The 11,628-nt window shown below is 48.9% G+C and overlaps 1 protein-coding gene across 1 annotated transcript; it reads left to right on the plus strand.

Moving 5' to 3' along the window:
• The first annotated feature begins 4,345 nt into the window (after nt 1–4,345).
• Nucleotides 4,346–6,055, plus strand: STBD1 (starch binding domain 1). The gene is made up of 2 exons (XM_064150397.1): nt 4,346–4,684; nt 4,810–6,055. The coding sequence occupies exons 1-2, from the start codon at nt 4,414–4,416 to the stop codon at nt 5,595–5,597; spliced, it is 1,059 nt and encodes a 352-aa protein (XP_064006467.1). The 5' UTR covers nt 4,346–4,413; the 3' UTR covers nt 5,598–6,055.
• Nucleotides 6,056–11,628: the final 5,573 nt, after the last annotated feature.

Below are 11,628 nucleotides of genomic sequence, written 5' to 3' on the forward strand. Positions count from 1 at the left end.
TCTTTCTGCCTGCCTGGGTGAATATCTAATAGAGAAATTGTCAAGCAACTGCCACAAAAACTTCTATGGCAGCAGAGTCTTCAATTTTAGGTTTTAACCTGGCTTCTAGGGAAGGATACTTTAGGCTGAGCTTTGTGAACTATGGTCGAGGTATCTATGGGATGATGTTATCTCTTTTCTCACCTCCTTTCAGCTCTGCCCTTGTGCACATCTTCTCTCTGGGGACAGGAAGAAGAGGTGAACCAAATACCTTACTTCTGCATCTGCTTCCAGAGCTTCAATTGTGCTTCTGCCCTCTCACTACCTGCCTTCCTCCACTTTTTGCCTCTTCTTTGACTACTAAGGTAAATTCCCAAGAGAACCTGACCATTTCCAGTTAAACAATCCATTCCTTTGACTGCAAAGAGAAAACAACTCCCCAACATGTGGCTGGGTTGGAAGACTTAACAACAATAACAGACAAGACACAAATCCTCTCTCTTATAGTCTTCATATTAAAAGAATCATTGGTGCTGAACGTGATTATACCTTACAGCTACTGCAAGGGGTAAGTACCAAAGCACATTCCTGCAGCACTAAGGCTTGGTCTCTCCCTTAGCAACAGGAAATAGGATCAAGCATATCATGTTTTGTAGGAATCACATCTGCCCAAAGTTGGTAAGACTTTGGTTTTTAATTCACCTGATTGCTGGCAACAACTGCTTGCTTTTCCACTCAGTGACAGAAAGAAGCCACAGTGTGGCAATGAGCAAACACCGGCAGTGCTGATCACTGGAAAGCTGCTACCTGCTTCCAGCCTCACCTGAGACTTGTTCTCCTTTCCCTCCTCACCAGAGCCCCATGAAAGCACTGCTGGGTTTTTCATGTGCTCAGGAAGACCTCTCTGCAAGCCTCCATAAAGCTTTCCAGTGCCAAACTCTCGGTTTTGGGTCGTCTGCAGAAAGCCACAGGTGTTAATAGGGCTCCTTAGCTTCTATTTCTTTCATACTTGTTCATGCTTCTATTGTGTTCTCTTTTCAAGCTAGAAGCACTGTCCAACACAAGGCTTCTTTAAAAGCAGTGCTCTCCAACATCCTTAACATAGCCACTTTGGATACCACAGGATCAGACATAGGCCAGGCTCAAAAGCACTCCCTAAGGAGCATCCCCACTGCCTCTGCCAGCGCCAGAGGAGTGGGATGGGTGACCAGGGCTCTGTTCCTGCAGGACACTTCTCACCTGAGATTCCCGCTCACCACACTAGATGGCACAGCTTGCAGAGTGATATTCAGAAAGCTGAATTAAGACAGTGCACGTGGGCCAGGACTCCCTAGGACCAGCTGTGGCTGTAGAGGTGTTTCTAGGACTGTAACAGTACCTATCTGCCCTACTGTTCTGGTTTGGAGATGGGAAAAGGTGGCAGGTAAGGTCCTGCCTGCAATGATCTGCGTGTTTGCTTCAGAACAGGAACCTCGGCCCTCAGCATCCTCTTCTCACTTCTCTGCTGTCCAGCATCTCTTCCTCTAACACTCAATAAGCCATGAAAGCAAAGGCCTGCACAAAACAGGCAGTGAGGACAGGTGAGCTGAAGGGTCAGACAACTCTGTTCTGCAGTGCTGTGGACCTACACTAGACTAAAATGCAATCCTGCCCAGGAGGGATGCAAATTATGAAGCATTTTCAGGTCCTTTCCCTCAACAGCCACTGCTACCAAGAAATCTTTGATAAAGCTGAACTCCTTGCTCACAGAAACATTTCTCATCTCTGAACTCTGGCTGCTGCCCAGCAGGAGACAAGGATGGCCATGGTCTAGGAGACAACAGCCCTCAAAGTGCATTCAAACAGTGGATGCTGATGGCATTTGGAAGTAACCAAGCAAAAATATCCTCTGGGAACTGTGTAGGTTTTGTGTGGCAAGCTGGGATCTGGGTTGCAGAAGTGTCCTCCTTTGCCTGGCTGTGCTGCAAGCTTGGCTTTAGTAGCACCTGGGTCCTTTGTGAGTCCCTCTTTCTGTACTCGTTCAGAGGCAGTGATGACAATTACTTGCTGAGTGCTCAAAGCAAGCTGTGTGCTTTGCTTCAGGTCTTCTGCATACACTGGGAGAAAGAGTCTGGCAACAGAGGAGACTTGGGCAAGCACAGAAGATGAATAGAACCAGAGGAGACCTTTGCTCTTTTCTTTGCTCATTAAAGCAGCACCCTGCCTTTCACCATGTGCATTTTTATGTCTTCAAAATAAGCTGTTCCTTAAGGATGCCTCCAATAGTCCCTTCTAAGCTTGGGGTCTCTCCCTTCCTCTGCTGTTTTATCAACTATGTTTAAGGAAAGAAGTACCAGGGCTAGCAGCTGCAGAGTGCTGAAGGCTGGCAGAAGAATCTCTTTTAGTGACATAAGAATTAATGATTTTTGTCTGCTCTGCTTCAGGGACATGAGTAGGAATCTACAACTGCAGTATATACTTCCAGACAGAAAGAACAGCAGAATGTAGGTGCCCCAACTGATAATCCTGGCTGAGCAGGGTGGGGACAAACACAGGGCATGGGACTGCCTCTGTTTTAAAGGCTATTAAAAAAGGAATCTAAGTAAGCTGTGGAAATACCATCCACTGCACAGAGAGTGACAGTAGTTAACACAACTCATTGCAGCTCAGTGCCTGCTTTAAGTAGCAAGGCTAAGCTGCACCTTGAAACATCAGGAGTGGTAAACCAGAGTGCACCCAAACTGAGACAGTGCCCTGGCAGGTCCTGGCTTCTTCTCAGTTCTCGTCTTCCTGAGCAGAAGATCAGAGCAGTGTATGTTTAGCACACGCCCCAACGCATCCCACACATCAAAGCACCCAGAGAGATATTTTTGCTGAAGCACAAGCTCAGCATTTTGCTACAGGAGGGCTTCTGAGTGGCTGTGGTAAGCACAGACAGGACAACTATTTAGATCGTGGATTCTGTGTGTCTGCAGAGGCCACCACAAACCATATCAGCTGGGGAGCTGCACCATGGAGACTGCACACTTGTGCTTCTATAAATTGGAATGACATTTACTGTCCTGCTAAGCTGAGGTAGCACTGCTCTAAGTGACACTGAAAGATTAAGGCATTCACACACTGGAAATAGACTTATTGGGACATCCACTTAGGCCTTCTCTTTTCTAATGAGATAGGGGCTGAAATCTCATCAGTGGGCTTTAGAAATCAAGTCATGACAATACCTTTGGTCAGACAAAGACAGTGGATTCAAAAAACAAAGGCAGCAGTGGAAACTGAATGGAGCTGCCTCCCCCCTCCCCCCAACTCCTTCTCTAGTGATAATCTTTGCTGCCCAATAAACACTTTTGCAGTTGTTGCTTAATTACTCCAGAATTACCAACTCAAAATACAAAGCTGTAAGTTGGGTTTATAAATCTCCTGGGTTCCTAGCAAGAGTAAGTTGTGTAACCTTTTAGCTTTGAAGTAAATCTTTACATTTTCACTTCAAGAGGAAAAATGGGTAGTAAAATGAAGGTAAATGAAAAGAAACAGCAAATATAGAATTATAGAATCAAGCAGGTTGGAAGAGACCTCCAAGCTCATCCAGTCCAACCTAGCACCCAGCCCTAGCCAGTCAACCAGACCATGGCACTAAGTGCCTCAGCCAGGCTTTGCTTCAACACCTCCAGGGATGGTGCCTCCACCACCTCCCTGGGCAGCCCATTCCATATCCTCTGCACTGATGGACTCTGGAGTCTTTGTAGCTCAGAAAGACTTCCTGAGCATAATACTGACACAGGAGAGCTGGAAGACATTAAGAAATCCACATATTAGGTCAGTCTCACTTCACATGTAAGTCTCTCTTAGAGTATGATGCAGAAGTTGTAAAAGTAGCAGAGAAGGCACCACACTTCTCAGGGATACCAGAGAAAGGCTGGGTTTTCAGAGGGGATGAAAAAAGCAGTCAGAGATTGCAGAACAGAAGGTGGAGAGACAAAGCATTCAAAGTAGAAGCAGAGCAGCCACACGGCACAGCCCCCTTAGAGTCTCTGTGTGTCTAATGCCACGCAGACACTGCTAGAATTAAACGCCTGCAGTTACTACAGCTCCAGTGGTTGCTTTCATAGAGAAACAGGAAAGAATCTCAACTTCTGCAGGTCACCTCCCTTCACTTTTGCATTATCTGTGGTTTAAAATACCTCCAGCACGGCTGCCTTGTGCACAGAGCCTGGTTAAGGAGATGAAATGAGGAAACGTGGGGCGAAAGGAGACGGCTGAAGAGAGGCAGCGAGGATCCTCACCTAACTTCTGCCTCTCCTCCCCTGCCCCCCGGCGCCGCGCTCCGAGGGCAGCCTCCTCCCTCTCTCCCTCCCGCCCCGTCGGGGCGGCTCCTCCCCGGGCCCGGGGCCCGGCTTAAAGCGGCTGGGAGAGGGGAGGGGGTGGCTGCGCCAGCGGCAGCGCCAGCGCCCGGCCATGGCCCGCGATCGCGGCCCGCCCGTGCTGCGGCAGCCGCCCCCGGTCGCCTCCGCTCCGCGCTCCCCTGCGGCCGCCCTGCCCGCCGAGGCCCGCGGCTGGGGCTGGCTGGGAGCGGGGCTGTGGCCGGCGCTGCTGGTGGGGCTGCTGGCAGCGCTGCTCGCCTGGCTCTGGTACGGCAGCGGCGACGGCCGCGGCGAGGAGGGCGGCGGTGAGGCGGCGGCGGGGCGGGGCGGCGGCCAGGGACCCCAGTGCGAGGCGGAGGCGGCAGGTACCGGCGGGGTGCTGGGGAGCTCGGCGGGGCTCGGGCTGGCCGAGGCTGCCAGCGAGGGCTTGGGGCTGCTGTGGCTGCCGAGCCGAGCTGCGCGGCTTAACCCTGCCTGGTGTCATTTCTAGGGGCTCTTCTGAAGGGCGGTGGGCAGCTGCCAGAGGCCGAGCCTGCTGTCCTGACCAGCACTGGGAAGCCAGGAGAGGATGTGGTGGCTGTGACCAGGGAAGAGCTTAACCATATTCAAAGCGGCAAACCTCTGGAGATGGAGCAGCCGCTCCCCGTGCACGGTGCCACCGATTCCGGGGAGCATCCAGCTGCTCCACAGGACAGCCAGGCAGGTGACCTGAGCCCCCAGATGGGACAAGCAAGTGACGGATGGTGTGTGATGAGTTTGGCAGGAGCCTCTGATGATGCTTGTAAGGACAGAAGCGAGGAGCAGCCAGCTGAGAGTAAGGAGTTGGACCATGAAGAGTGGGAAGTTGTTTCTGAGCACCTGGCCTGGGGGGAGGCTGGCAAGAATGACAGCCTGGAAGACTCGGACAGCAAGGAATGGGAACAGGGAGACTGCCCTGATGGGGACCTGAAAGCCAAGAGGGTTGCAGCTGTGCCCCCCATGTTCCAGCACATCCATGTGACTTTCCGTGTGCACTACTTCACGCACTCGGATGCCCAGCTGCTTGGTGTCACTGGGGACCACGAGTGTCTTGGCCAGTGGCACAGCTACGTCCCCCTCAAGTATGAGAAAGATGGCTTCTGGTCTGAGTCTATTAGTCTGCCAGTAGACACCAGAATGGAGTGGAAATTTATCCTGGTGGAAGATGGGAAGGTGAGACGGTGGGAAGAGTGCGGCAATAGGACCTTAGTGACTGAACATGAAGATCAAACGGTTCATCAGTGGTGGGGGTACCATTAATGGGATTTTGGAAGCTCCTTATCCAATGGCAAACCTGCTTAGATTAATCACAGAGCCCCTAAACTTTACCCCTTCTTCAGTAGAAGACCCTCTCAAGTGCAGAGCTCTGTAAATCCTGTATCAAGCCCGGTTAAACCACGTGAGCAGCAGATCTCTGCCATCCCCTTTAGGAAATCATTGGGCAGCCTGAAAAATCAACTTCAAACATCTTCTGAAGATGTGCAGCCTAGGCTCTGAAGGCAGGAGCAGCATTCCAAGCAGCTGCCTCCCTGGGTAAATCAGGACCTTGGACTTGATGTTGCTTTGAGTGGGGCTGTGGGATGCATCTTTGTACCAACTGCTTAGGGCTTTTGAAGCGTAGTGGGGAGTGTGGTTACCTACACTGTAATAGGAACCTAAGTGTTTTAACTTATGTAATGTGGTAAGTGAACAATAAACACTTTGAGACTGACAGTCCATCACAGCCTGCCCAGTGAACTGACTCATTTTAATAGCTGACAGAAATTTAGTTTCTTGACCTGAAGTCTTAGTGCTAAAGGACTGTTGAAAAGTGGCTTGGATGAACTAACCCCAAAATAGCTCATTCCCTTCTCTCCAGGAAGCACTCAGCCCAAATGAAGGCTTGGCAGATAGGTCCCTTTGAGGCAGATCAACCTGCTGAGAGGAGAGCAAAGGTCAGAAAGAACTGGCTGGGCTTAATGAGTTACTTGGTTAGGGTGGGAGCAGGCTGTTAAAAAACCTGGACTGCTGTGATGGTTGGGGAATAGGAGTCTGTCTGACTTCATGAACATACTCTGCCTCTCTAGGGGCAAGATCACGGTGGGGTTGGCAACTACTTAGCTTAAAGATGTGCCTCTGTCACAACTGCTCCTGCTAATTCATTCCTGCTTCATGTGGCAGAGTGATCTGAATATGAGACACAGAATGGATTTTGGTGTGACATTGGAAGATGAGCTTTGGAGGTTTATCTCCTGCATCTAGTAGATAATGGACATCAGGTTGGTGGGATCATCCTAGAGCTGCTGTGATGAGCAAGTGTCTGAAATGTTCCTGCAGCTTTAGCAGCTATTTCATGAGATAAATCCATCAAGAGTGGGCTGGACTGCCTCCTCATGCAAGCACAGCCACAACACAGCCGAAGAAGGTCTTGGGAGGGGTGAGGATGGAGGAAGACTGAGGCAAACATTTCCATTGGAAAGCTGGAATTTTTGTGTTCTCATCTAACCAGGCCCCTCCCAGCTATTGCTACATGGCAGAGTTCTGTGGGTCAGTTACTTCTGCAGAGAGGCCTTGTTTGCTCTTGGGTTGTCTCCAGCACCTGAAGAGTCAGATGAATAATTGTTCATTTCCTTTAAGAGAACTTTGATAGGAGAAAAAAAAAAAGGTAGGGAATATGGGTAGGAGCTAAACTCAGCTTTTTGTTAACTGCTTGTCCAGAGTGAAAAGCATTCCCTGCAAATACTGGGTGAAGAAATACTACAGGTCTGGAAAGAGTGTGGTAAAACTTCTGACTCCAAAGGGAGAGGGGATGGAGCTCAGCAGGTGGTTAAGGCTGCTTCAGAGATCTTAAACACATGCACAAGTGCATGTACTAGTCCTCAACTCTCACAATAAGAAACTAAGGTAGGACTTAAGGTACTTACTACATGAACTTAAAAGGCAAATAGGATGTAGTTAGCATGCCCTGAGTTGAAAACACAGATTGACATAAGCCTTGTGTTAATATTTAGGTGTCACTGCTTCACTGTAACAAATACTTCTCCTGTTGAATTACCTCTCTCTGCTTACTGTGCTTAGAAAGGCAGCTCTCAAGTTCTGTCCATCTGCACTGCCACTGAGGACACACAACAATCGTGTGGGTTTCACTCAGTAACTTAAGAGCTTTAACTGAACAGGTAAAGTTGTGCAGGAACTAAGGGCTTGATACCTTAGCTGCATTTGTTTGCACTCAGCTTTTCTGACCATAAATTTGGCAACACAGAGGTACAGCTGAAGTAGAAACTGATCTTTGGAAATCACTGAAGTCACAGCAGAAGATTATTTCAAGCCATTTACAGTTCTTTTCCCATGAATGCAAGCTCTTCAAATAATGAGACACTGTCAACTTAGAGCCACTGCCATTTGAGTGTATTTATACCTACACTGGAGGCCTGTCTGAGCAGATTAAATGTGCTATTGGATTAAGATATTCACTAGAAAGCCACTTAACCTAGAATAGATCCTCTAATGCAATGATGAGCATGTTACAGGGGTTATTCTTCTGTACTCAACACTGCTCAGGCCACACCTTGAGTGCTGTGCCCAGTTCTGGGCTCCTCAATTCAAGAGAGATGTTGCAGTACTGGAAGGTGTCCACAGGAGGGCGACAAAGCTGGTGAGGGGCCTGGAGCGCAGCCCTGTGAGGAGAGGCTGAGGGAGCTGGGGGTGTGCAGCCTGCAGCAGAGGAGGCTCAGGGCAGAGCTCATTGCTGTCTACAACTACCTGAAGGGAGGCTGTAGCCAGGTGGGGTTGGTCTCTTCTGCCAGGCAAGCAGCAACAGAACAAGGGGACACAGTGTGAAGTTGTGCTAGGGGAGGTCTAGGCTGGGTGCTAGGAGGAAGTTGTTGTCAGAGAGAGTGATTGGCATTGGAATGGGCTGCCCAGGGAGGTGGTGGAGTTGCTGTGCCTGGAAGTGTTGAAGCCAAGCCTGGCTGAGGCACTTAGTGCCATGGTCTGGTTGACTGGCTAGGGCTGGGTGCTAGGTTGGCCTGGATGATCTTGGAGGTCTCTTCCAATCTGGTCGATTCTATGATTCTATGTTTCAAACAGACTAACCCTAAGAAGTCTCCCAAATTGAGAACAATTGGGGTTTTTTTTAAATGCACTTAAGTCCCATGGGCAATGAATGTGATCCTCCTGATTGCATCAGTCTGCTGAATGAGCACTGCTGCTGTGACCTCAGAATGATGCCATTTACATCACTGCTTGCCCTACAGGGCCTGTGCTATGTATATTAAAAGTTATTTCTATGGTAAAAGAAAGAAATTTGGATTTCAGTCTAACTGGAGGAGCTGAGTAGTGCTTTCTCCTGGTTTACAAAGGTGATTTCTCCTTGTTGAGTGATGTTTTCAGTCATGAAGGCAAATGTAACTGTAGTTGCCTTGCTGCATGAAATTGCTAATGCTAGAATGGGCTGATACAGTGTCCTGACCCTGAGACTAGTGAAGTTATCTGGGAGAAACAAGTTCTTGTTGACATTCCTGTGTGGGTGTAGCAGCCAGCTGCTCAGGATATCGACAAACAAACAATAAACTGTCCCACTCAGATTGGCCAACCAGAAGCCAGAAAGACTAGCCAAAAACCTGAGCTTTTGAAATTCACCTGCTCACATTACAGACAACAAGCTTGAAATCACAGAGTGGCTCAGGTTGGAAGGGACCTGAGTGATATCTGCTCTAACCTCCCTGCTGTGGACTTCACTGAATCACAGAACTGTAGCGGTTGGAAGGGACCTCCAGAGATCATCCAGTCCAACCTCCCTGCCAAGGCAGCATCACCCAGGGCACATGGAACACATCCAGGCAGGTTTTGAAAGTCTCTAGAGGAGACTCAATAACCTCTCTGGGCAGCCTGTTCCAGTGCTCCATGACCCTCACTGTAAAGAAGTTTCTCCTTACGTTGAGGTGAAACCTTCTATGTTCCAATTTGTAGCCATTGCTCCTTGTCTTAATGCTGCTGACCAGCAAAGAAGAGATTGGCCCCAGCCACTTGACAGCCACCCTCAGATATTTGTATACACTCTTAGTCTTCTCTTCTCCAGACTAAACAGCCCCAAGTTTCTGAGTCTCTCTCCCTAGGGGAGATGCTCAAGACTCTCTCCAGCAGGTCCCTGTCTCTCTTGAACTGGGGAGCCCAAAACTGGACACAGTACTCCAGGTGTGGTCTCACCAGATTCTGACAGAGTGAACAATTTGGTTAGTTTTAGGTGAAATGAAATCAGTCTGGTTCTATTTGTGAAGCACTTCGGTGCATTAACTCTAAATGCTATGCCTGGACAGCAAGCTGAGCAGACAGCCTGAGGCTGGACTGGCTGCTGGGCATAAACCAGTTTAAAGTCCCACACAGAAACTCGCACTGCAACTTGACTGGATCACAGGCTCACAGGATGTTAGGGGATGGAAGGGACCCAAGGAGATCATCGAGTCCAACCCCCCTGCCAGAGCAGGACCATACAATCTAACACAGATCAGAGAGGAACACATCCAGACAGGCCTTGAAAGTCTCCAGGGAAGGAGACTCCACAACCTCTCTGGGAAACCTCTTCCAGTGCTTTGTGATCCTTGCAGTAACTAAGTTCCCCCTCGTGTTGAGGCAGATCCTCTTTTGCTGCAACTTACACCCATTGCTCCTTGTCCCATCCCAGGGAGCAGTGAGCAGAGCCTGTCCCCTCCCTCCTGGCAGCCCTCAGATACTCAGAAACATTTATCAAATCCCCTCTCAGTCTTCTCTTCTCCAGACTAAGCAGCCCCAGGTCACTCAGCCTCTCCTCATAAGCCATGCCCTCCAGTCCCCTCATCATCCTCACAGCCTGCTTCATGTTCACTTCCCAAGTGCCTTTGCCAAAACCCCCTCAAGCTCTCTGAGTGTTAAACTTACACTTTGGAGTCTCTCCACGTGATCCATCCAAAAATATTAGCCTGCTGTTAGTTTTTTTCTCTCTAGAGGGTCACTTGCCAGCTGTGGTGTCCTGCTGTGATCAAGATTTGCCTAACGTTCCTCCTGTCATCCACCTGTATGACAGGGAAGAGCAAAGTGCTGATTGTGGCATGACGTGGGGGAAAAAAAAGTGCTGTTTGTACTGAAAAGTGCAGGATTTTTATATATCTGCCCTGGGGCCCACCAGGCCAAGACCCTTTTGCTTCCCCAGACCAGTGAGTTGCCTTCTGCTAGTGGCAGGAAGAAGCCCAGGCCTGTTCCCAACTTGGCTTAGGTTGCAGCAGGAGGATGTTAAGCTGCCTTTTTTGCTTGGCAGAGCTCCCTTCTCTCTGGCTATTTGTACCTCTACACCTGCTCCCTTCTGTTCCCACAGGGCTGCAGTCGTTTGAAACTCTTTTTCAGCTTGGCTCCCTGAACACAACTGAGGGAGCACTTGTCACTGACCTTTTGCAGCCTGCTGGGCCATGGGGCTAACAGATAATCTCATTCTCTACATCCCTTTTCTTGTGAAAACTTTGGCAGATCTCCCAAATACGTGTGAGAAGTCCAAACTGTCACCCAGAAGCCATCTAAAATGAGCCTTCATTTCCCACGCAGCCGATTCCTAGGACAGGGGAGATGCCTTTAATTAACATTTTGACTGACAGCTGAAATGATTCAGAAATACAGAAAACTGCTTCTGTCAAAATACTGTTGCTAATGAACAAGGACTACTGAGGTACAATCCACTAATCTCTTCTTCCCACACAAGGAGATCTCCAACTGAATAAAACCCCTCAGAGATCTGCTCTGCTCTAAATGTACTGCTTTAAAGTCAACAACAAATCAGGCTTGGATCTGCATTGTTTGTTCTCATGAAGCTACTTCTGCTGAGCCACAGCTACAAACCATTTGGTTTGGCCAAAAAGCACTGGAAAACTCCTGGAATTTAAGCATGGTGTTCCACACTGCCCCACATCCAAGGCATTTGCTGCATTACAGGAAGCAGATGAGGGAAAAGACTGATGGTAGCAAAGCTGCTCCACTAACACCTCCTGCTGCCCCTGCCTCTGCTGTTCTGTGCTTGGGTACTGACTTGTTGCAGAGGGACATCTTGTTGATATCATTTATAGCAAAGACTTCTCTGCTACCAGGCCAGCAGCTTGCATGGGCAATTTCTCAGGAAAGTAATAAAAATAACACATTTTGGAGAAGCTCTCCCTTTGGGATGAGTATAAAGTGGGAAAGTGTCAGGGTTGCAAGCAAGAATTAGAAAAGTGGAAGAAGTTTCATTATTAATCCTTCAAAAGACAGCTAAGCACAATGTACATAGGTGGCAGTAATCACTAATTAAAAT

This window comes from Pogoniulus pusillus, chromosome 10 (assembly GCF_015220805.1).
Source record: "Pogoniulus pusillus isolate bPogPus1 chromosome 10, bPogPus1.pri, whole genome shotgun sequence".
NCBI lineage: Eukaryota > Metazoa > Chordata > Aves > Piciformes > Lybiidae > Pogoniulus > Pogoniulus pusillus.